Source organism: Pempheris klunzingeri, chromosome 7 (assembly GCF_042242105.1).
Source record: "Pempheris klunzingeri isolate RE-2024b chromosome 7, fPemKlu1.hap1, whole genome shotgun sequence".
Lineage (NCBI taxonomy): Eukaryota > Metazoa > Chordata > Actinopteri > Acropomatiformes > Pempheridae > Pempheris > Pempheris klunzingeri.
The window spans coordinates 26,550,974-26,578,362 of NC_092018.1; the positions used below are offsets into that span (position 1 = coordinate 26,550,974).

The window sequence follows — 27,389 nt, forward strand, 5'->3', positions numbered from 1 at the left end:
CAAATAGATTTTCAGATTTCTGCCGAATTAACTGAAGCATTCCCAATGTCATAGTCAGTAAACAAAAATAACCAAAATAGATTTTTATGTTCCTTGTTTTGCTCGTGCTGTATAATGTGGAGGAAAATTGGTGCAATGTTCCTCCTGCTCTGAAGTACAGGGAGCTATTTGAATTCCTGCTGTGAATAATTATGATGGATGTGCATAGGTCTGGGTGGCAGTGGAGGCGGTGAATCCGCGTGTGTGTATGAGGTGCAGTTGTCCACAGAGCTTGGTAGCTGATGAGCTATTACTCAGGGCAGGCAGACAAATGCAGAGATTGTGTGGGTGATCTGTGGAGCTGACAGGTGTGAGGGGTTCTGTGCAGCTTGTGTAGGAACATTTTTAATAGGTACAAGATGATACAATGAAACAGAACTCAAAAAGACTGACAATTTAGATTTTCCTCCTCTGGCAGAGAAAAAAAAACATTTTTCTTCAATCATGCATCTTACCAGTGTGGACATGCACTTAACAGCTGTGAAATTTTATTATGTTTTTTTTTTTACGTACGTCGCCACCCTTCCAAGACACTGATGTGCCGCGGTATGTGTCTGGATAGGAAATAGCTACGTGACTGAACATCTTGCATTATTAAAATATATTAGTAAAAGGCACCCCTTTTCACTTAATATCCGCATGCATAAAGCACTTTGAATAAAATGATTCATTTTGTATTCATATTTGTGAAAGTCTTTCAGCGGTTTAGTGCAAAAGTTCAATTAAATAGCCAACTTTTCAGCTACACACTAGCAAAGAAAACCAGCCAATATGAGACGAGCACATTGTTTTAGCACCTGAGGAAACATCAAAGCGTTTCAAAGTTGGGTTTGATGGGGACACGTGGTGGTAATCCTTGAGATTTAGCAACATCTTTGATGCTTATTCCTATGGTGTTTATGCACTGCACATCCGCAGATCTCTTGTCAAGTTTGGGCTTCTGTCTGTTCAGCCTAAGAGACTACTACTGCTCATGTTAACTAGCCAGGAGATCACTCACCAAAGTGCTTTACTAATAACATGCATTATTATTAATTATTACATTCATTACTAATGTAATAGTATATAACAGTGAAATGTACATTAAATATACAAAAATGTCACTTTAATCTTTCAATAACAGGAGAAATAAAGTGCAGTTCCCACTTTCATATTTAATGCTTCATCTCACTAAATCCTCTGTTAGTGTTTATTGGTTCTAGGTATGGTGATGACAAAACCTAAACCCAGTCTCAAGCTGTGTCCCAAATCCACACCACACACTTAATCTAATCACATTTTGGCTGTGTGGTGTGTTCCCACTGTAAAACTGACAAAATGATGTTTACTCATCCCAGTCAGGGTGCGTGCTGAAACACTCTTTTTGACTGTGCTGTCGATGGACGCTATTATCCCACAATGCAATGGACAAAGACAATAAAGCTACTTCTTAGAGCTGAAAAAAATAAAAACAAATTGTGTTTCAGTTTCAGTTTTGATTGACATGCACCTGCAGACATATCGTATCCTTTCCTGTTAGTGTGATAAATGAAATTAGATGTGTTCATCTATTTGTATACAGAAAAATGTACATTACATTACTTATTTACATACAGCAGCATGAGAACTTCTGGAAGCAGGATGAAGTAACTAACAGTTGTGTTGTCTGTTGCTTTTGTCACTATAGAACAAGACCAACATATGGCTCCACCACATTATTTTTCTGCCCATATTTATGTAAAGCTCTTTTGGGAGCTGGCTTAGTTAAATAGGGATGATCTCTTAATTTGCGGAATATTAATTAAATAAAGATCTCAAACTTAAAAAGCCATATGGAAAAATCAGTTTTTTTCCCTTTTCTGTAGCATTCATATCTTTTCTTCACAGTGCCTAAGTATTGTACTTAGGTAAAGTACTCACTCATTCCAAACGATGCCTCCTGTGTTTGTTCTATTAGCTAATATATCAGAAACTCTTGAAGTCCTGTATGTAAGGGTGTGTGCAAGACAAAGTGTCTGTGTTCCTGTGTGAGGGATCTTACTTGGCTGCTCTTGACGTAATTTATCATTTTGCGGCACCGATGCACCAGTCAACAGTCTCCAGCTTCCCTGTAATACGGGGGATATTTGTGGCTGCTGTGAGGCAAACAATTTAATAAATCAGTTCATTGCAGTACACACACTGCCCCTCGGCTTTACACCCAAACAACATGCTCCAGCATCTAAAGACTCCAAAGGACAGATGAGAAAACAACTATTTAACAGCCTCTTTAAGGTTTCTAATTTCTCCTCCACAGTACATCACAACATTTGTATTCCTGGGACGACGCTGAGGAAATATATCCCAATAGCTGTGATGGCAAGACTTAACGGCAATTAAAAGAGTCATTTCCACCCACATTTTCTCTTTTACAATCCTTTTTGTATATTTAAATGATTCTAAATTAATTGTGCGACTCTTGCCAACATAATAGAGAAACAGGAGATTAGCAAGATTAATTTAGTGAGTAAATGTAATCAGAACAGGAGAATTGGGGGTAAAACAGACTCAAATAAAAAAATATATATATATATATGGCATTCTGGCTAAACTTAGTGTTTAACATATTCATTTGCAGTCTAATGACACATTTATAAAAAAAACAATACTTGTGTTCAGCAGTCTCATTACACGTTTGTGCTACAACAGTTTTCATGTAAATGCTTTTCTAACTGTTGTATCTCCACATGCTTTCATTCTGAACTTGCGCACCACTGAGATGCGTTAAGTCCAACAGCTGAAAATCCATATTCATGTCTGAATGACATGTGTCATCGTGCCGTTATGAACACACAAAGAACTTAAAAATTGATCTGCCTTAAAAGGGACAAAAGCATTGTAGGGAGGTGTGCACCCAGCACACACGTCTCGAATGGATTTCCCTCCCGCCAGGTGTTTGAGTCTAACCTAAAATGATAACTCCTGAGTGAAACCCCGCCAGTTGCAAAGAGACCCTCTGACCCTCTTTAGACGAGCTCTAAACGCAACAGATCTTCTAGCCCCAAATTAATTTCTGATTAAAAATGAAAGCTCGCTGATTGAACATGATCCGAAGAGATCCTTCCAGTAGGCTTTCTTGACATTCTTGATTAGATCTGCCATGATAGATTCCCAGCCATGTGGAAAAAATGGGGGGAAGATGCTGGATTTCCGCAAGTCATGAATTGCCTTCTGCCAGGGAGATGTAAATCAGCATAGCGGGCTAAAATTGATGGAGCATCCTCTGGTTCTATTCCCGGCTCCCGAGATCACTACTAATGCCCCAGCCGGTGCACACGGACTCTAAAAGATGGATTACAGGCAAAAACGAGAAGTGTGAAACAAAGAAATTCAACATCAAAGCAATCAATCACATTGATCCGATACTGCTTCTTGTGGCTCTTAGATTGTTACATAAACTGTAATTATGGACACGGCAGAATACGAGGCCTGTATCTGTTTTGATCCCCATTGACAGTGCTTATGTTGAGTTAATTGAGCTCATATCCCTGGATACATGATGAGAGGCTGTAACATTAGCCGTTTCCTGCATGCAGCTCATTGGGATGCAAGGGCAGTGCTGGCAGAGTAAACTGCGCCTTGGCAGAGATGCTGAGCTGTGGTGGTGCTGCTGCAGGGACATGACAGCTACAGTCTTCCCAGCCATAAATCCCCCCACACTCCGCAGGGCACACAGCCACACCTGTGTATTAAGTTGAAAGACAGTTAAATTCAATCTGCCCTGTCGTGCCATGTCAGTGGGCGAACTTGGTTGGGTGTAAGACATTTGTGCTGTTTCATCAACAGCCCATTATTTATTCGGAGTGTTAGTTTTTTTTTTTTTTTTTTCAGATGCTTGAGGGAGGGGGGTTGGGAGTCACTCAGTCTCCACAGAGTGTGAACCCAATTATGCCACCTCCTTCACTTGTCCCACTCAAAATCAAAGCAGTTTGCTCACAGCCACATCCTAAGCTTTTCTAACTATGTCAGTCATGGATATAAGCATGTAATATCCTGAATAGAGGGTGATGAATGTTCAGCTTTTTTCTTCCCCCCCCTCCCCAAAATAAAACAATCAATCACCAACTAATTTATGGAGTGTACTTAATTGTTCACGGTGCCTGTTGATTTCAACCACTTGCTGCCACGGATGAGGACAGGAGGTAAACAGCTTCATGCAGCAGCTTGCTCCTCTGTTTCTGCTTCCCAGCTCAGTGTGATATGACTTTGATTGTCTACTTGCAATTTACCCAGCAACTGCCAGCTCTCTGTCTTCGCCACATCTCATCCAGACCTTTTCTTAGATCTCAATGGATTGCCTAGCAACCTTTTTCCTCAGTACAAATACCAATGTGTGCACCGAGGAGCGCATGGTGACCAATATCATTGTTATGCAAGGGAGACTAACCAGAAATAGAACACCTTAAGAAGTATTATCGTTATAGTAATTCATCACGATGCATACAGCACTACCTAAACATTTGATATAAACAATAATGGTTGAGACAGTGTGTATCCATGCCGTTCCTAGCCCCATGATACCTTGTGACTTCCTGTCAGTGGCATGCTGCAGGTGTCTTCCCTTTTCTTTGAGCTTTTTGCGAAATAAATGATGTGGGAAATGTCCTGTGACACAGAAAAAGGGAAGATAGCTGTATTATACCTCTAACTCTTGCAGACTTTCAGTGTTTTTTTTTAACAAAGTCATTTAGCATCTACCTTTGACTAGCATCCGTGCATCCATAGAGAGCACTGGTAGGGAATGCATTCAGTAGAAGTCCTTGAACCAGTTGCATTTCAGCTGAACTGCAGCTAAATGTGACACTCGATTAACTACATTTATGAGACAGGGCTTGATGGAGAATTTTCACATTATATAGCACATACTGCAGCTATAATCCTGATAGTGAGCATGTGTTTTGTAAAGTGAGTGGCATTCAGCCCTTAATACAACCCACACAGCACAATACCGGCTTAACTATGGCTCTATTTACCATAATTGATTTGTATTTTCAACACTGAATGTGTCATTGAGGGAGATGGATTCTGAAACTATTTAAATAGCAGCAATTGACAATGCATTATCCTGGCTTTCAGGTCTCAGCTAAGAGAGCAGAGACGGTGACTGAAACAGCTGTGGCAACAGCCCGGGATTTTTAAGCTTAATTTCATTGTTTACTGGTGTTTTTTTTTTCAAACGAAGCCATGCATTTCTTTTCACCACTGCTCCCAAATGTGCTTTCACTCCAGCACCATCATGCATTAACCCTGTGTCAACATGTCTTTTCCCCAATTGTGTTCTGTTGAAGCCTTGTTCTGTACAGGAAATCTGTGGAATCAAGGAAAAGCCTATGTTGAATCTTGGATTTAGATATTAAACCTTCATCCAATAATGCTGACAACCTCATGGGAATTGCTTATTATTATTCCAAGTGATGATGATGTATTTTTATTAGGATTTTGTTTCTGCATGACCAGATGGCAATGGGTAAGGAGCTGAATGACACAGAACTTTTTTTTGGCGTAGCAGGGAAGAATCTAGAATTTTTTTTATTATTGTAAAAATTGCAGCATAGTAAATAGTTACATCAGTGAAAAAGACAGCTTTCATTTCTTGCTATAGTTTATAAAGGAGCACTTTGCCATGAAGGACAACAATTCTGTCTCTGTGTGGGTTTTATTTATGTCGACATTACTGGTGCACATCAAAGGTTCCATTGACATCTTGAAGTTTAAATCAAGGTACACAATTAAAGTTGTACTAATTTAACGCTATTATATTTTATTTTGAAATGTTTTGAGGAGGGTGTTGCAGGTTCACCCCCCCCCCTCACTAACCCCGTCATGTTTGCACAGCTCCTAAACAATGAAACTGCAGAGAAGATTACCGGGTTACACAGGGATAGGTGTCCCTTCCCATCACATTCCAGAATAACGGCCAACACGAATTCAGTTTTAATTTGTGAAATGGAGGATTATGTAGTCGAATATGAATATGGGAGTCACTGAATGTCTCCCTTTGAAAGGATTCCTGAGTCATTGGGAGCTTTAAAAAGTGGCTACACCTTTGACCCTGAGATGTATCAGGAAAACAGTTGATTGCCTTGTGATTCAAGAGACAGTTTAAAAATAAACTTGCTGCACCAGTGTCATGGTGAGCTTGTGAGATGGTAAAGGTAATCTCAAAGTGTGGGCATAGCAGCAGTGTAACGCCCAGGGGAAATCAAGAGCTTTCACAGCTGCCCTGCCCGCCAGCAGTTGCAACACAACTCTGAAGTGACGGGGCAACGTGCAAGCTGGCGAAGACAGACTGAAACTTGAGCTCAACCTTAAATCGAGATGCTTCAAATTCACCGTGAACTCGTGGGTGAGACAAAGCCTCACGTCCCAGATAAATACACCTGAAGTGCAGCCGAACATGAAAGCGTGTAAGGTCACCTTTCAACCCCACAAGTTTGAGATGAACCGTGCATCTGTTAGAGTTTGAAAGAACAACTATTTCCGCTTGTTTCGCGTTATGCCAACTGCTCTGCATCCATGACAGGAATATAGGTTAGACTATGCCAAAAGCAAACGCATCTGGTGTGGAAAAAGTACATAAAATGAAGAAGCTATCGTGACTTTTTACTCTTTTTCTACCCTTCAGTTTATGGTGCTTTTATGGGTCTTGTAAATGTAGAGAGCTTTCTGGATGACGTCCCGAATCCCACAGAAATAAGATCACTGGATGAAATCAATGGAACAGAATGAGGGATGAGAGGATTTTAAGCCCACATAATATAAAGTGTTACATTGTCTGGCTTACTTTGACAGCTCCGAAGAGAGAGAAAATAGCTTGTCTCTGCTTCCCAAGAAAGTGCCAACAGATTGTCAGAAAGACCAATATGTTGTCCAAATAGATAAAATGTCAAGTGAATAACAAACTAAAAAACATCTCTTGCTATTACCTTGGCACTTTTCATTTTTTGAAAATTAAGCCTGTGATAGAGCTGGTTATAAATAAGTCGGTGAGCGTCCGTAGGGAGCACGCAGCTTTTTGTTCCTTCACTGTGCCACGATTGGACATGGCCCTTTAAAAAGATGATTTTCCCCAGTGACCTTCTGACATGACTTGAAATTGTGAACAGCTATGTATTTTTGTTTTTCAGGCTACTTCAATTGATTCTTTATTATAGGTTGAATCATTTCAAGGCTTGACAGCATTTCTCGATTAGAAAAGTTTTTCCCAAAATCATCTTGTGGCTTGAAAAAGACGCAGCAAGCAACCCTCCAGGTTTAGGTAAAGAAAGAAAGAAAGAAACTTCTCTCGTGTTTCTATGAGTCACACAGTTGATTTAATACGTGCTGTGGGTGATAATTATTTTCCAAGTTCTTCTTTTTTTTTTTTTAGTGGTAATGTTGTAGAGGCAGAGCTTCTCCAGAAGTGGTCATCAGTTGAAGTATTGTGAGTCATCGGCCTGTTAGTGTAAATGCATGTGAGTGCACAAGCCTGAATGCTGATCCTCCCCGCCCACCAAACGCTCCTCTGAACGCATGAAGCAAGCGCAGTCTATGCAATCTATCAGTGTCGTTAAACTGTTTCGTGTGTGCAGCTACGGAGCAGTAAATCCTCCAACAGCGTGAATCTGTCATGTGTCAGACCGTGTTGTCATAAGCAGATATATCTTCTGCCTTCTACCTTCAAAAAAAAAAAAAATAAATAAATAATCTCTTCTCTTTTTATAGACGAACACCAGGCGGAGCAGTGACAAAATGTCTGTTATTGAAGAATCATTGAAAATCTGACATACAAGTGTGCAGTTGTACACAATCAATGCATCATCATTCGTGATTATGATGTCGGATTTTATACAATCAGCTTTAAAAGATTCAGATTACAGTTTATTGGATGACTGGAGATGGACACAGTTTTGATAATAATCTTGAAATATGACAGAATATTATACATCCATATTAAGTTCCCCCAAAAACAAGGGAATACAAGGAAAATTACATTTCTGTAAAAAAAAAAAAAAAAAACATTAGGAGCAAATATACAAGAGATATTTTCATTTTCTACAGATAGTTCATTTGTTACGCCACATGGTTAAAAGCATTTTGTTTGATTATCAAAGCTCTCTGTTCCCACACAGCGCTGTGAAGTTTACAATCATCCCCGGGACAATGTACCACTCGTAATTCTTACTAATTTTTTTGTCGGTGGCTCCTTGATTTCAATAAGTGTTAAACAAAAGACACTTCTCATTTCTTGCAGGATGACAATCAATTTTCTCAGCTGGAATGAGCTGGCAAAATGAAACGTTGGCTCAATGAGTTGCTTGAAAACGTCGTCGTCTCCGGCTGGCTTTTTAAAGCTTCCAGCTGACTTCTTTAATGAGAAATATCTTAAGTAAGACAATTGAAGGCTGCATAGCTTACATGATATCATGCTAAAAGACTGAGGCTAAAGCTGGGTGTCGCTGGCAAAAGGTCTGCATTCTGTCAGCTGATAATCAATGAAGAGGACATGGAAGTGAAGACAGTGTGCAGCTAGTTAGTCCTAGTTTTAGTCATACCAGCTACTAATTATAATGAGAGTCTGATCTTACATTTTGTTGATTTCTTACATAACCCTGTTTGGCTGTTTAGCTCACACGCCTGGACAAGCAAGACAGAGGTTAGATTTATGTTTTATTGTTTGCATTTTTGACAATATGGTTCACTCTTAACATTACAAGAGAAAAGAGTTCTTTAAATGAGGACTAACCGGTGTGTTTGCTGATCATAATGCTATCCCCACAAAATGCAGATAGCTACTTAAATGCTCCTTTGCCCTGGAAATTACTCTGAGTTCTCACGACAACATACATTAGAGCAGACAAACACACAGTTTAATCCAATCCTTACACTTCTGCTCTTGTGTTTGTGGTTTCCGAGAGACTAAATGAAAAGACCCGACCCTTTTAACTCTTTAAATGCTCAGTATGACTCTCACAGCTCCATGCACAACATTTCAACATGTGGAGAGACCCAAAGCTTCACATGTTTGCTGCGTCTCTTTATGGTTGCTAAACTGTGATTGGAAAATTGTTGTTAAGGGAACTAGTTTAACTAAGGGTCAATTCCAAGGTGACAAACATCCCAGTTATGTCATATTTACCTTTCACCGGTTTGATGGCTCACTACTTGTGTGCAAAGAACATGGAGCTGCAGTCTATTAATATCTAGGGCCTTAATTGGGTATTGTTTTGTACACAGGTTTTCTTTTCCTGGAAGCGACATAAAAAGTCCATGAGCCGAGTTGAGAGAGTCGAATACACTGTATTACATAAGATAACGGTCAAACACGGTCACAGGAGGAGAAAAAAACATCTGAAAGTTACCATCAGGGTCTTGATCACCAAGGCAAAAAAAAAAAGACATGTTATTAATCAGTATTGCCTTCAGTGCTGCGCTCTTCAGTCTCCACCACCTACGCAGCCGTCTAAATACAGCAGCTGTCTGAGTACAGTTTGGGTTGATACCACTGATCCTGATGAATGACACTGTTACTGGTCGTGTACCACAGTTTATTTACCATATATTATAATGTAACATCTTGTAAAAAGCACACACATGTAGATATATGAGTGCACAATCAGATAATTGGTCGAAGAACACATTTTCTAACAAAAATCATTAACTACAAGAGTGATTTAAATGGATGATAAAAAAAAAAAGCAAATATCTTAACTCCCAGTGCGCCAAGATGTGTTTATTTTTCATCTGTTTAATTCTCAGCTTGATTAAATTAATATTATGTGATAAACATCACAACTCATTCAGAAAATCAAAAGTCACCATGTAAATTATACTTATGCTCACTGTAGGCTGTACATTTTATGTGACAATTTCTGTCTGTTATTTTCGGACTTGTTTCTCTCGTCTTGGGTGGTTTCATTTGGGTGGCTCATGTCTTGAGATGAAAAAACGGTACAGGGACTTGAGTTAGAGAGAGAGAGAGAGAGAGAGACCTCTGATTGACGGTGTGATCAGAACAAGCAGCAGTGAAGCTTTTAGCTTGGCTGATCCTTCATTTGTTCTGCTGGTCAATTGCTTGACATGCTGTTTCCCTGCTCTGTTTATAGCAGTTTGCATTTGATTACTTTACCTGATGCAGCAGAGGGCTGCCCAGATGAGGAGAAGTTGAGGAAACGTGTTTAATAAGATTAACAAATGATTGAATTACTATTCTTAATGCTCCTCAAGAGGCAGAGCAGAACGTGGAAAGTCATGCTGCTGTTCAGCCTCCTTTGCTAATTGAGGATCAGGCGGGTCAGAAGCTCACTAATCAATACTGCTGCACCCCTTTATTTCCACTGAGAAATATTTTCATTTTCATTACCCTGGGTCCAAGGTGCTCTGCAGTAGATGAATTGTCTCCTTTGCTTCTTTACCAGCCCCAGTTCCCTCCCACACAGCCTCGTGTTTCATCTGAGTGGTCCACTGACTCTGTGCGGCAGACATACAGTAGTTTGGACACAGAGCCTCACAGTGTCCCCAGCTCACTGGTGGAGGGAGTGGGTCTGGGGGCAAGGCAGCACCGGCTCAGAGGGGAGGGCAGCCATTAGGCCCGGGTGGTACTTGGCTGGCCTCGGACCTCCCAGCGCCTGAGTTGGGGGCTCCATGCCCACGTTAAGGTGCAGCGACAGGTGGGCATGGCAATAATCCAGAGCCGACTGCTCACACCTGTACAACGTCAGAGCACTCAGCTGCCGCGGTATCTACACAGAAACAGGGAGCAGAAAAGGGAAAGAGGAGAAAAAAGAGAACCACACATAAAACTTCCAAATCAGCCAAGAATGCTTCCGTTTCATCCACTCTCAGAATATTTGGAATTGGCTTAATTTACTCCATGCAGTCGTGGCACAGCACTGTCATTAATGCAGCCTTGGCCGTGGATGCAGTGCGCGCCCCAAGACCTGAAATCTGTGATGCTCAAACACCCACTTTCAGCTGGAATGATTTATATGCAAGATGAAAGCCTTAAGCGAGAGTGCACACATATTTTCTGCCCTCTTTTAAATGGAGTCAAAGCTCCATTTAGAAGAGAGTGCTTATTACATTACAAGCACTTTGCTGATTCAAAGACCCCTCTTAGTTTTACTTGCTAGTGTGGTCTGAATTATGTCAATTAAATGGGATAAAGCTGCATCTTGGTCTGTGTGATATTGATATTAATATTCTAATGTCTGTTAATGCTTTCACACAAAAATGTGTATGTACTCAAGCATCTTGAAATGCACAAATCAACAAACAGTGTGTAGAAACATTCCTACATGTCAGATAACACAGAACACATGCAGCGCTTGAGTGCACAATGATCAAGTTCACCTCCAAATGGAGATACCTAAATATATATGTATACATATATATATATATATATATATATATATTTTTACATTTATCCATTAACTTGAACTGTCTTACTCTGAGCAATGATTTATCCCCATTTTCAGACACTGCATATTCAACGCCACTAAATGAATGAATGAACATACTGTCACAAATAATCTTGCTGCAGCATTGCCACACAAGCAGTATTCAAGTGTCCGCTCGAGAAATCACAGTTCGCTGTAATATGACTTGTGGGCAGAACATCTATTGTCAAATACAGTATGTTTTCTTGGATTATTTTATTGGATCCAAAAGGGATTTACTTAAAGCTGATTTGATGCAGAAATGGTTTTCAGATTTACGTTTTCTCTGTATCTGGTTAGGTCAAATTTCGAAGCACTGTCATCATTCAGACCTTTTAGATTTGAAATCACAGCTTTCAGCAGGTTATGTTTTTGTATCCAGAAACGATCTAGCGCCTTTTGCTCTCTGCTTTAATAGGAAGATTAGCCGAAAACACTCTATTGTCAAATCCAACAGCTGAACTTTGCACACTACTTCAGAGGAATTCATAAAAAATTCATGAACAACAATGCTCCAAATGCAAAATGAGCTAAGTGGGGAGAGGGGTGGTGTGTGTGTGTGGAAGGGGGGGGGAGGCATGAAATCAGGGAGTACTCTGTACAAATTGTCAAGGGGAAAGGCTACATTGCGGACTTGTTTTCTCCAATTATTGCAGTGGTAAAAAGTCAAACATGTAAGTGGTGATGTCAATATAGATTTGGTGGGTTGGCTGGTTTAACAATACAAGCCCTCTTTTTCTGTATACAGCAGTTGTTGGCAGAGCACTTGTAACCTTTGTCTCCGCAGCTTCTCTTGCCCCCACTGTTCAACTTAAGCGTTGCCACTTTATCCCGACTGAAATCCAAAGGTGCCATAAAATAAACGGAGCTGCAGTTACAGAGATCATAAAAGGCTTTTTTGCCTTACCTCTACAGATCTGTAAATACATAAATAAAGTCACCTTTTAGAAATTGATAGTGCTATTATTATATAGGTCTCAATATGAATAGTCCTGACAGCGTTAAAAAATACTTCCTGTGACCTCTTAAACACTTATGAGGAATCATATTGTCTTTGTTTTGGACTAAAATAGCATTTTTTTTTTTTTTTTTTTTTGAGGGATTTGTGTCGTTCAAAATAGTCAAATGAGATTGTCAAATAAAACTGCAATGCAAAGCTTTGAGAGTGGCTGCCTGTTTGTTGTGTCAGGTTATTTCTGCTGTGCTTCAAACAAAAAATATATTCTGCTTACCATCACTGTGCAGATTGATTTAAACCTTCTCAAAGAACCTGACACAAGTGGCTCCTCATTTTTCATCATTACGTTCAGTCTGCAGCAAATGCATCACCGTCAAGGATTTTGTCTCTGTTTGCAATTTACTGTTTGGAATTGGACCTTTTTAGCCTCCACAATGTGAAAAATGCTTTATGTATATGATGTGCGTTAGCCGTAACGTTTACCACTGACACGGCAGAGATTCCAAATTGTGCCAATGTCAAACTCATTTCTGTGCACGCCCAGGAGGTATGCTGTGATGCAACAGTAATGCCTCAGCTTGGACTTTGTGCTGTAACATTGCAACATCTCTAGGCAATAAATGGGATAAAATAGCATGTATGCAAATATTGTGGTTTATCTAACATAGATTTGTATGCTACCAATCAAGAATACATGAATATGCACATACTGTGCTGTTGCCCCTCCGGCAAGTTTGGTGGTAAAGTTCAAACACAACAGCACTGTATCATGACCTTTATCTTTTCTTTATTGCCTCCTCCTCAAACGCTTTAGACAGTAGCTGCCTTTTTCAGCACTTTCTTCAACTATCAGCTACATGAAATAAACTATAATTTCTATTGCACGGGACCTATAATTTTCAGTGAGATCCTGTCTAGTATTTCTTCACAGATAGCTGAGGTTTTTTTTTATATCTGCAACTTTTTTCTCTTTAATGCTGTGAAGTAGGACTGAAACCGAAACATTTGAGCCCATTCTGTATGGCTTTCTCCAGCTCAGCCCTCTAAAACCCCACTTCACAAATGCTGTAACAACTGATTTTATGAATCTATTACAGTAGGTGTTTTACAGACACTACAGAGTTAAAGAGAGACAGGAACATCACTGAATATATAACTCTTCAACACTCCTTATTGAGAAAAGGTTTCAGTGAAACTGAGTGGACAAGTGGGATGTGAAACAACAAGTGGTGGAAACTGGTATTTCACACTCACAGTATGAATCTCTCTAATTACATTCGTCGATTGGTCTGTATGTTTAGGATTGCTCTCCTCCTATACATTGTTTAACAAGACTTCAGGCTGAGAACAGCCCTGTGTTAAAACAACTCAAACAGGTTGCGTAGGTGGAGGTGTGACATTGGTGAAACAATGAAATATATGTCCACGAACTCCAGTTTCAAAAAGATCTGTGAATGTGAAGGCTTACTGGATACCAAAACACAATAGCACAATAGTTTTGTATCATGATGGGAATTATTTAGGCAGATGCTATTTGCAGCCGTGTGTCAGTCTTCAACAACATCATTTGTAGTGTGTGTTTTATGTTGGAAAAAGATATTTTGTGTTTAATGCACACTGCCTTTTATATTTGTATTTGACTTACTATTTTCACCCAAACCATGATCTTTTCCTAAACCTAACCGAGCAGTTCTGGTGGCTAAACTTAACCAAACTGCTACTGAAAACTGATAATAATAAAGGAAAACTGAAATATATGTTAACAAACAAATTCATGTAATTTACTGTTGGTCTCACACAGGCTATCAACCCCACATTCCAGGGTGAAACTCATGTAACTAAACCATTAAGCCACCACAACCACATTAATCTGATTAGGAATTTATCTTTCTTTAAACTGCATAACCGGACCGGGTGTAAATAGCGGAAAAGGGCCATCTGGCTATTTGCATCAGTGTGCAAATAAATATTTATTTTATCTTTCATTGGAATGATTTCAAGGTAAAAGTAGAAGTACACCCTTCATGTTACAAAGCAACGTATGCAATGTACAAGCAACATTTGTATGTGATTGGTCACTACAGTGTTTTGCCAGATGACGTCTCACTGCAGACAGGCCATCTGTGTTGGCACTATAGACAGTATGGTTGCAGTGCTTTGATTTAAATGCTAGCATGCTAACATGCTCACAATAACAATGCTAGCATGCTAACATTTGCTAATTAGCACTAAACACAGCTGTGGCTGAAGGGAATGTTGTCAGTTCTGCAGGCGTTTGTATGTAAACTCTCTGACATAGAAATTATAAACAATTTGGACCCAATGATGACAATAAAGCAAGCAAAAGAACAGAATTGCACAGAAATTATACAGAATTTGTCATTGCAATCCATGATAGTTGTTGACACATTTAAATCTGGACAAAAGTGATGAACGAACCAACCAATATTGCCATCCACAGTGCTAGGCTAATAAAGATACTATACCCAAAATGTACCCAAAAGGTCACATTTTAAATTCCTACAACATCCTAATGTCTCTCAATTAGCCATCAAATTATTATGTCTTTTTTTGGGAATCATAAATAGCTTTCCTCACTGACATTAATGTCAGTCTCTCTGGATAAGAGCATTCACTAATTACTCAAATACAAAATGTGAAATGTCAAAATAAAGTCAATTAACTTAATGACAGCTCTTTCCATGAGTGCGTTGAAGTCTCAGTGCAGCTGAGAGATATTAAACCGGAATAAATATTGTTTTATGCTTTGACAGTACATCTCATAGGTCAACATTGCATTTTATTTTGCATTTTCCATTCACACTGAGCGAATGCAGCCTTTTCCCTTTTGAGAAAAAGTTTGAATATCTGCATTTCTGAAGCAGTAAACTAGAACAGGATCAGCTTCATGTCTTAGTGTAGAAGAAAAGAATAAAAGCCTTTTTGGCCAACCATGCAGAGTGAGCATTCAGGTTTAATCAGGAATATTGGGGAAACGTTGGCTGTTATGGTTGGAACTCTTAGAGAGGTGAGTCATTGGCTAGTGTAGATTGGACAGCTGCCAGCAGAGCTGCTTAGGGCTGAATGCCGCACACAGTCTGATTTCGCCTGAGCCATGATCACCATCTTTTCCTCAACTTTAATGGCTCGGGAAGTCTTTTCTAATCTAGTTGTATGCTACCCAACCGGATAAATATATAATGAATTCAAATCCCTTGATTACAATAGCTATCTAAGAATAGTTTTGTTTGCTCTTGACAAGTGTAAGTCGTTATTCAGTGAGTCAGTGGCTACTGGCCAAGATAATAAAGCAGGCATCTGGCACCAGCTCGATCTCGTCTTCACTTTATGTTAACTGTTTAAACTATAGCTCAACCTGTTTTACCCTGAGGTGAATTTAAAGACAAGAGAATACATATGTCACTGTACAAGCCTGTGGAAACTACACCTCTGTTTCAGGTGCTGTAGTGTATGTTTTTATTGTATAATACATTTACACCTGAGGTTAGTTCATCCCTTTTCAATTTTATGACACACTTCTTTTTTGCATCTTCCTCTCAGCTAAAAAGTGACTCATTGTTTATCACTGGAAACCTCTAGAGTTTAAAGTGTTAAGAAATGATCTTCTCTGTTGGTCTGGGAATTGTTTTAGACTTCAAGAGGCAACAGCTATTAGTATAAACAATACTGCTCCTTTTCATTTCTTAAGCTGTTTTCTTTTTTCTTTTTTTTTGGGTGTTGATAACACAAAATGTGATGAAAATGACGAAAATGTCATTGTTGGACAAAACAAAAATGATAAAATATAAAACACAAAAAAACCGTTGGGGGAAACTGCCTTAACGACAAGCTGGGGAAAATAAATTATAGTAAGTCTGATGCAGAGAAAGAAATCACAGGCGAAGTGAGAGTGTGGTTTTCATACAGTTTGGAGTCTGCTCTCAGCAAAACATAAGCACTGAAATCCTCACCCCAGGCAATATGACAAATTATTCACCACCAGTTCTAGTGGCCATTTCTGCCCAACACTGCAAACTTATCTGTGCAGCTCACACCAAGTTATTCTATAATGTTAACACTGTCTGCAGCTACTCGGACATATTAATAAAAAAGGACAGTAAATCTGACTACACAGAGGTCACTGCAAAAAACATCAAGAATAGTTGACATTTTGGGAAATACTCCTATTTGCCTTCTTGCTGGGAGATAGATGAGAGGGCTGATACGGCCACATCAATCAGACATGAGAGTGGCATCAATCTTCTCATCCAGCTCTCGGCAAAAAAAAGCGAATAAGTGCATTTCTGTATTAAATTCCGTGTCAAATGTCAAACTATTCCTTTAAAGAATATTTAGAAGAGTGCGATGCCCTTACGTCAGATGCTTCCAATTTTACAGAAAACTGCCTCTCTGGTACACTCAGTGTTTTATATCAAAAGGGAGAGTTCTTCAGTAAAGCACTCTACTGACCCACTCTAAGGCACTTTACTGCAGATTTAGAAGAGGACAATGATATAAATTCTCATGCCACAGCATAAAGCAATTAATTCTAACTCCCAAGCTATTAGCATTGGATTGCTAATAAAAACATTCACATAGGTGGTCCCCCTTTTGCACTGCTCTGAATGTAGGTCAAGCTGCTGCTAAATGATTCCCAATTAGGTGATAGGCAGCTGCACCATGCCAGCATGCCTCAGACTGGCACGGGAGGCCCGAGCTCTCATTGGCATATTAACAACATCCTCCGCCTCCTAAGCTGTGCTGCTGCTCTCTGTCAGCTGGATAATTCACTCAGTGGTCAACGCTGTGGTGAGAGAGCACAGACAAGCCTCTATTATCATCGCTGTCTATTAGGCGACACACTCATGGGTGCCGAATGGCATGCTAATGGCCACAAGACCCCCTTCCCTGATTGTTGCTCAGGATGGATAAATTGAAAAATGACTTCGGGGTGAGTGACACAGACATGAAGCTAGAAACAAGTGGTCAGTAAACTCATAATTGAACTGGGCATATTGTACTGCAGGCAAAATACACATAAGCATTGCTCTGGCACAATAAAACATATTCAATAAATCATGCAACAAATATTACAGACAGCAGACCATTAGCATCCTCTCTGAGAGGAAAAAAAATGACATCCATCTGAAAGGGAACATAAAGTTGTACATTGTAATATCGCATGTGCTGGAATTCTAGAAAGATCATCTTTTGCTGACTTTAATATTCACCATGTAATTACATTTCTTTTTGAAAAGCGCTTCGCATTTGTCAAAATAACCATAATCCTTCAGATGTGGGGATTTATCTTCTCCTAATGCTGCTCATCCCATTTTCTGCTCATCAATGTTGGCAACTCATGCCGAGATTTACCGTTATTTACTGGATGGACAATTTATGAGTCACTACAGAGTCTTTTCTGATGTATATAGATATAAGTATCCTGAATATTGATGCCAAGAAATATAGATGCATAGATGAATCCTTATTCAACAGCAGGCATACAGTAAGATGTGTGCCACACTGTTTGGTTCATTCTCCCTCGCCGACTGTTTTTCTCTTTCTCTTTACACTCCCACACACATTCCTGAATGCACACATACACACTTACAACACGCACAAACACACACACACACACAAACGCACACAGATACAGTAGTGCTGATGCTGCTTGTCAAAACAGCCATTAAATGCCTCAATCCTGAAAAAAATAAAAATATATCGCCTCTAAGGTCACAGTTGTTTATTTGGAACTATGGTGGTATCATAGTGTATCATTCTTTCAGATTTATTTTAGGCTTCATATTTAATTTATATAGGAAACATCACACACATAAGGCAGAGGTAAGCGCTGCTTTCATCCTGCAACATGTATTGTACCGAGGACTAAATGTTGCTGTCCTTGATGCAGTTTCAATAATCTTTCAGACAAGGAACGGAAATCTACAGCAAAGGCTGTTTTGTCATTCGGGCAGAGGCCTAAAGTAATCCAGTTAGTATGCCAGGTGCTCTTCTGACATGCCCTCAGTGTAAAACATGTTACATGAAATTTCAGCTGTTTGTTTTTTAAGTATAATGCTACATGCTGGTATTTCTCCATTTGGGGCCAACTATGCTAATAATGAGTTTTCCAAGAAATATCTTTGGCCGTTTCTCTTCCCAGGGACTCAACAATGGAAAATATTTTAGAGCTATCCACTGTTAACCCTCAGAGACTGCCACAGTTCTTTAGTCTGAGCAAACTCCTGACTGTCAACCTAACAGACAACACTGGTCTTCCTCTGGGTGGTTCAAATGAACTTAAAGCGACTATATTCAATATTTGCATTATTTATAATGGATCACATGACTCCTTCTGCTATATGTGAAAAGGGACACTCTTAGAAACCCGTGGATAATTATGCCTCAACTCGGCAGTTCCCTTTAGTGCTACGGGGCTTTCCAGTGTCTTTCAGTTCATTGGATGCTTTTCTGGCTTTTTATGTTTGGCTCACTCTCAAAACATAATTTTCCCCTGCAGCAGGCAGGTATTTTCAACAAAAACCCAGCTGTACATTACCTTCCAATCAACAAATGGCACCAACAAATAGCATATAGACAGAGTTAGCAACTAGCTGATGAACATAGTGGAGCAATTAGCAGCTACAGAGCCAGACATTTCCCTCAGGAGTTGGTGGATGGAAACACAATGCCAAATGAATGCTAATGTTGCTCCATATCAGCTCATTGTGTAAATAAGTAACTACTTGCTAACAAGTTAACCATATCACTTTAAAAGAAAGATGTCAGTGTTGTTGTTGTGTTCCATTCTCCTCAAGTAGCAAATAAAAGAAAAAAACAAATCAAAAATCGCTGCACGTTGACATACTCAGTTATGGTCTCAACCCCCTTATTGCTTCTCAGAGTCACAGATGGATGGTACCTAGCCCAGCGTGCACTGGAAGGAAAGCAGATCACTAATAATAGACACTATACTACATGTTAAGTATTTCTTGGACTTGTTTTTCTCACCAAACGACTTACGCTAAAAGAAAGACTTAAAGGAATTGCACCAGAGCCAAGCTATTTCATTCTCTACTGGATGTCTGGAGTTTATCAGCCTTGCTTTGTCCAGATGAGATACCAAGCTAATGTTGCAAATCACAGATAATTTAGTACTATACTGTCAGTTCGAAAAAGACATGACAGACCAGCCTGACAGACGTGTGTTTAATGGACATGGTAATAATACAGTCACCTTGGTTCCGACTGAATGCTCATTGGTTGTGCGAATGAGTGCTTTGGAGAAGTTTGGAATTATTTTGTTTGAATGGCAGGTTTTACAGATTTTACAGTGTCTACAGTTGGGATCTCTCCTTCCCTTATTTGAAACATCTTGTGTGAATATGCTGATATGCAGGTACTCCCAGACAGCAGAGGGATGGTAATTTTTCCCACAGCTTATTTGGATAGTCCAATTAAGTGATTGTATTTGTAACAAGTCTGCAGAGTTCAGCCAAAGCTAAGCACTATTTGAAAAGGATAAGTGAAAGTTTGGGTTAAGGGTTAATTTGGGGATTACAGTCAAATTCATACATACTGTAGGGAGAAGATAGGGGTTGGAGTTTAGGATTAAAAATGGGGTTGGGATAAACCTGAACTGAGCTTTGGGGGCTACATCAGTTTGAGTAAAGAGTAAATGGTGCTATAATCTTCCCGTTGGCTTTTTCACTACTGCATTCTGTTTCCTTCCCCTCTTCTTACCAGCCTCTGTTGCCATTGTCGGCGAGGCTCAACAACATGTAGCAGTCAAGCCAACAAACTACATGCGAATTAAAGAAAAGTCTGACAAATGCCTGCATAAGGCAGATAATAAGTGATGTCCAAACTGTTCTTCAGTACATATCCCCTCCAGTCCTGCATTTAGAGAATCAGCACTGTGCAAAAAGTTCTACATTTTGCAGTTCAAAAAACTTGTGACTTTGCCTGGTTTTGGGTTTAGAACTTGTGGCCAACTCTATCATTAGAATCAGAAAAGGTAGGGTAGAAGTTGAGTCAATCAACAAACACCCTCTCAAGCATAATTACCTTTCAACCAATGCACACATTAGAAGAAGTTAAACATGCATTGACTGATTTTTGGCCACTTGGGTGCACAGGAAACAAGCTGTAAACACAAATTGGTATAACAGAACCTAATAAAGTTGATATGGCTAACTTAGTTGTTTTTGCAAATCCAGCAGATACGGAGCCACATCAGCATTTATTTTTACTCGTTTCTGTCCAATTTGCTCCGTTCTTTAAGCTCTGGTGTGGTCTCCACCGACTCCTGAGGGAAATTTCTGTCTCTTTAGCAGTTAAATGCTCCACTAAGTTCACCACCAGCTGCTTGCTAACTGTGTCTGTCTGCTGTTTGGTGCTGAGCAGATACCATACAACGAGTTTATCAGAGCTTTTTAGTTGCGGTAAACAAAACAGTTGAGTTGTGGGCCCTTAAAAACCACATTAATGAGCTGAAAAACATTATAACCCTCCACAGAAAGAAATTATTATTCAGATCAGAGAATGTTTATATGTCCTAAAACATGTCTGAAGGGGATCCTCAAGGATATGCAGAATAAACTGACTTTCTGAGGCATGAAAGAACTCAGGTAATACCTTTAATCCAGCCAGGCAACCATCCGAGTGCTCAGAAAGGAAGCAGTATAAGAGCAGTGTGGCTGCAGATGTTTTAGCGAACAGTGTTGCTGAATGATTTTCACTGAATTTTTCTTATCTTTTCTCTCTGTCACTTTTGTTTTTGATACATTACTGACCCCTTTTAGCAACTCAAGTTGAACTGCATTAATTTAATGCCGCCACGAACGTAAAAGCAAAGCAGGAAATGCAACAACAGGAAAGAGAATCTATACATTTTCAGAGAAGCTGGTCGATTAAGTTTATACAGTGTGCTCAAACACTTCATGTAAATGTCACAGTGTAGGACCCAGGATGCTGTCGTGCCATTGCTCCATCCACCATAGTACAGGCTTTTCACTCCTGTCCAGTTTCCATGGTGATAACTCTAAAGAATAGGCTGTATATCTAACTCTTAATGCTGTGGAAGATTGCGTATTTGTGCGTGTGTGTATGCCAAGTGATATTTGATGTGCTCTGTCTTTATGTGAATATCCCTTTAGTTTCTATTCTGATATTTCATTAAATATTTGCAGATATTGACCAGAAATCACACACACATCCATGCTCACACACAATTTTCCTCCTGTAGACTTCCTCTCTCTCCTCATGATAGGTTGAGGAACCCACATATCTACTAGGAAACAATTTATTGCACAAAATATTCAAGACAATGAACAACAAGGGGGAAAAAAATTAGATTGTGTTTATCCCTGTTCTGTTTGTCTGTTTCCTTCAAGAGATGCCTAGAGGACGGCCATCTGTTTAAGTGCTACAGTCTCAAACAGCCTCTGAACTTGAACAGACTTGTCCAATATTGATGTGGCTGAAAATGTGAGGCGACAAGAGATGAACTGCAGCCAGCTGCTGGCCTCCCGTGATATTTCCACAGAGGAACAGTCTGCACTAGCAGGATCAGGCTGATATTAAGGGCCAAGGCCCACTAAGGATTCATCTGTGGTGATGGGATGTGAATATTGCAGAGGGATAATATACAGCTCAAGTGAGATGGCGTGAGGCCAGAGCTGTGATACAATAGCCACTTCATGGAACCATACATTATCTTGTCATTCTTCTCCCTGCCAAACAAAGGGACTGATGTTGATGAAACTGTGTTGCCCTACTTTAAGTAGTCTCAAACTGTCACCTTCATGGAGCTGATCTGCAAGATTTATGGTTTTTGTTTTAATTTGGTGTCACCGGTGGTGCTTGTGCCATTTCTCCATTGACCTGGTATACAGGAGGACACTTTAACCAGCTGTCCTTATGTGCAATTGCACCCCTACAGTGCTGGATAACTGTGCTTTGCCATTGTAATGAGAGCAGGACCACCTCTCCACCAAGCTGTCTTCACTAATGGACTAGAGAGAAAACAGCATTTTGAAAAGGCTCTCTATGAGCTTTAAGTAGCTTGTAGCATCAGTGGCACGTGGTTTCTGTAATTTTGTTTAATTTCCGGCCCTGGCTTTTATCTTAAAGCTAATGGTCACACTGTGTCTGTGCTCCAGTAGAAACATGTAAGTGCTAAAGTAATAAGATCAGTTGTTGTTACGTTACCAGTGATGTCAGTTAGCAATGACGACCCTAAATCTGATTATTCGTCCTGATGTTGGTGCATGTAGCAAATTCCATGTCAAGCATCAACTTGAGCCACAAATAGGCATTTCAACAAGTAGGCGCAACGGCCATTCTGAAAACACCCCCCACAGGCCCCATGTACTGCTGAACTGGCTGCACTGGCTGCACTGCCTATAATTTCTGTCATCACACTCCACCGTTAATGCAACCTGAACACTTTGTGCTGCTTGATTTCACTGCCTTATAAGCTTTCCACTTGCCACCAGTGGCAAGCATCTGAGAGGCTTTTACTGTGACACAGCTAGTCACCAAGGACGGCCACTAACTGCTGTGGATGTGTGGTTCTGTTTTGTGAGATCAATCGAGAATATTACAGAGAAAAGCAGCTGGTTGGATGAGGAGGTAAGAAGTGTTGCAGTACAGCTTTTTCAGTGAAATCACTCTTGTAAGAGAAAACACTTGTTCAAGTTGGTCAGCCATATTGGTATTTGGTGTTTATTGTCACCACTGTGGTGTTTTTGCATCAGTGCCATTCTTTTCCTTGTATTTTCTGTTAAAGTTTATCAAATTTGAGCTTCTGTTGATGGTGCTCATGTCCTTGTTTGTTCATTGCTTGTGTTACCTTCCCAGTATTTATTACAGACAAACTGCTGGCAACATAAAATGCATCATTTACTGTGTCTTATGGGAAAACAGGCATGTGTAGTGACTATACTTGGAATCACTGTTGTGCTAATATGTCAGCCTATGATGCAGAGTAGCAAAACATGCTTATTTATATAAAAGTGCGACAGATTTTTACTTAAAAGAATAATTGTGCTGTCAGGCATTTGGGAGGCAAATTAAAATGTGCTTTGCAGCAGTTCTACAAAATGAGCTTTTCTGCCAGGATGATGCTAACAGGTAGACAGGTACTGTTCTATTCAGAGGTCTGATGCTGGGAAAAGAACATTTTGTTTACAGCTGTGAAGCCTTTCCCACAGCCCAGCCTGCTTCTCTCTCTGTCTCCCTGCATTTCCTCCTCTGTTAACTAGCACCTCTGCGGCTACATCAGTTTGATGGTCATCTTTATTAAGATGAATGAATCTCATCTGTGTGACGCCCTCCTTCATTTTGCTGCAGAACTTTCCCCATGTGCGCGGTGTACTTTAGGTGCTCAGCTGTCATCTTGGCTAGCCTGGCAGGATCTCCCAGGAGGTCACCTTGGGGATGTAAGTTCACAGTTCCAGTGCAAACGTTTGTTACCCTGACAAAACTGCTGCAGCATGACTCAGTTACACTGTCTGTTTGCTGAACAGGGTGAAATGTACCTAGCAGAATGTACAGTAATAAATCATGGAAGAAAAACAAGTGCAGGGAATGAAGGGAACAGGAGAGTGGAGGTCAGCAACCTCAATGTTTTCTGAACACCATACATTTAAATTCACTGATATGATGAAGGATAGGGACGTGCGGAAGATCAGTCAGTGGGGTCTGTCTGTATCCTGCAGTGATACAACACCAGTTTCTGTTTTCAACAAAAGCACAAGCCTACATCTGTTCTTTAAGCCCTGCAGGACTGCTGAAAGTAAATGTAATTGATTACAAGATCTAGAGGTTAAGTTTGGTCTCAGTTTGATTATGTAGCCGGGCTCACAGTGGGGAATAAACGACAAGCAGATTAAAGGCTGACTATTAATCTACTATGTTCAGCAATCACATCAACTCAGAAACTTCCAATGCTGCTGTTTGAAATCCTTATTTTTAGCCAAGCTAGTGGGATGACAGTAGGGTTGGCAGCTCGGTTGGCCTATTTGTTGGTCCAGTATTAAATCTGACCAATCAAACGTTTAGTTAAAGCTGCACCAATCAGTGTTATTATTGACCAGTACATATATTAACAATGGACTGTGTGTAAACTGAAAAGAGTCGCTGATAAACCCACAGAGAAATGTCACCAGATTGATTAGGGATCGGGTTTGGCTTTCTTTTGTTTTTACAGCCTGTACCTTTATTGTTTTGGTTCAGTCTCATCAGCCTCATATCATAAATGCTTCATAAATCCACTGTACTCTGTCTGCTCAACACCAAATGATGTTAATAATAAAGAGATAGCAAGAGAGACAGATATTTTCCTCCAAATGTGATCTGAGTCAAAAATAGAAGAAAAAGCAGAGTGAATCTTTGACTTACATTTTGTTCAGTGGTCAGACACACGACTGTGTGTAGAGCTTTTTCTGCTGCACCCATGTGGCCAAAAAAATCTATTAATGCACCTTTAAAGACACAGTAAAATGAAGACTACACTACCCAAGCTCTGATCCTGTGTCTCTGGGTTGATTCCTCATGTAGTTCTTGTTTGTCAATATCTGTTTTTACTTTGAATAATTCCCTTTTTGCTTCCTGTAAAATACTATTAAATGCTTTACAACTCATCTTCTCGTATATATATATATATCTATCTATCCAATTAAATACGCTAGCACTGCCTATTACGGAAGTGCATCTCCATCACCGAGGCTTATTCAATACATATTTTGATGCATTGCCAACAATCCGATAAAGATGCATATTCAACAACTACCAATACAATACGATATGATCAGCCTCTACTGAGATGCAGTGCGATTTGACACGATTTGAGCAAACGCACTGCGATTCAAACTGATGTGATTCGACACAATGCAAAAGATTATGATGAAATGCAATTCAAAATGGGACAGAGACTTCAATTTTATTTCTTTGGTTCTTTTTTTTAGCAAATAGCAATTCATAAATTAACAAAAAAGGGACATTTTTACTTCACACATTTGTTTCTCCAGTCCTGCAACTCAGTAAGCATCTCATTAAAGCTGTTTCTTTTTAACCACTAAAAATCACACATGGCCTTTTCACAAACAGGCTTTTGCAAAAAATGCAAAAAGGAAGTGAATTTAATAATAAAAAAATAGTAAGCTATTATTGGCACAAATGCACAAACATTGACTTTAAATACGTGTCACCTAATTTCAGAAAGTAGCTGCTTGTATAGCCTACATTAAAGCACATTTATTTATAGCTGAGACCTTGACTTTTCATTTACTGCTGTTAGTTAATTCTAACATGAATTATGCCAGAGAAATATGGCAGGGATTGAAAAGTGTTCCAACTAATCCCAGTCTCCCCTACAATCAACATGGTGGTGAAGATGGCAGGAACAGGGATTTATTCATCTTATATCGTGCCTAATGGTAGTGAATCATAACATACCGGGTACGGAATTAAGCTGCAGATGCTCTCATTCAAAACAAGGCCAAACATTTTCTATGGATGTCAGTTTTTAAGCTGCAGACAGATAAACCGATACAGGCATGCATGCACAACCAAACGCATTGATCCCCTCTGTGCAGATAATGAATTGGATTTTACCGATGCAAAAATGGTAGAGATGATGCATCATGAGGTCATCCCAAACTGTATTTGGAAGTGTGCACTTCTTTAATTGGGGTAATCACATGATGAGCCTTTATGGTGGTGCAGCAACATGACTCTGTGGATCTTACCATCCCTGCCACCTGTCATATAACACCACTTTACCATTAGCTTGTGAGACTTAGCTTGCAGAGGGATATCATAGTAGGGCTTGTGTATTTGGATCTCGGTTTATCTCAGTTTATCCAAAGACCATGATTGAGCCTAATTTATTCAGTTCCCCCCCTGTCCCCCACCTCCTGAACTAATAAGGCGGTGAGGGAGGTGTGGGTGGAGGCAGTCCTCTCTAAGTCTGTACCTCACTACAGCTCAGTACCAAACTGCCATATTTTCTAGGTCACTTCCACTAGTGCATTTCACTCAGTAATATGTCACATTACACCAGATAAAGATGTTCCAACTTCTGTTTGATAGTGACTTTAAGTCAAGCAGAGTCTGGGATGTCTTCAGTGGATAAACCTCTGCTTTAGGTAAAAACATGGGGTTTTCTGTTTTGTGATGTGTAATAAACGGTAAAGGCTCACCGGGCCAGAGTGACTATAGACTTTTAGCATTTTCATGTGATGAAAACTGGAACAACAGAGCACCGGCATTAGCCAGTGTCTAAATTCTGTGTGCATACTCAACTAATTACTGGATAACAATGCCTGTTCCAGTCTGTCATAGCAAAGATCATGGACTGCTGAAAAGAATACAACAAGACAGAGAATACAAGTGAACAATACACTCAGCTGTTTATTGTATCTATAAATAACAACAAGGTGTTCTTTTAAACAGCAATTAAAACATCACTGTACCATCTTTCAAGCAACAAATGAGCAAACACACCCAATTATTCTGAATCAAGGTCAAGGAGTAGACAATATATCATACAAGTTTTATGTGCTTTTTTTCTTTGCCAAACATACTTTTTTTGCCGTCTCCCTTTACCCACCATCCGACACAGCTGACATTAGTATTCTGATACAGCCTTCCTCAAGCAGTGTTCGGAGCCAGCCACTTAATTTGTCATTTATTGCTCCATGACAACTGAAGTAATTGAACCTCTTGCCCATGGACGCGATCTGCCAGCCTTGTGGCCGTTTTCTCTCATTGTGGGAGAGATGGAGCTACAGGACCTTGGTGCAAATAAGGGCACAGATCTCATTTTATGGGGCAATGAGATGGTTAGTATGTGCCCAGGCCACAAGGGCCTCTGAGATGTTTATTGCATGCCTCAGAACACCAATAAAGGGGTTAAAAAGAGGACAAAAATAGGAAATCGGAGAGTGTAA

The 27,389-nt window shown here is 39.8% G+C and overlaps 1 protein-coding gene across 1 annotated transcript in view; it reads right to left on the reverse strand.

Moving 5' to 3' along the window:
• Positions 1–10,559: 10,559 nt before the first annotated feature.
• Positions 10,560–27,389, reverse strand: part of LOC139204133 (leucine-rich repeat transmembrane neuronal protein 4-like) — a 36,620-nt gene continuing 19,790 nt past the window's right edge. The window contains exon 3 of the mRNA XM_070834099.1: positions 10,560–10,778. Coding sequence (XP_070690200.1) covers positions 10,560–10,778 — 219 coding nt within the window. The remainder of the gene's footprint in view (positions 10,779–27,389) is intronic.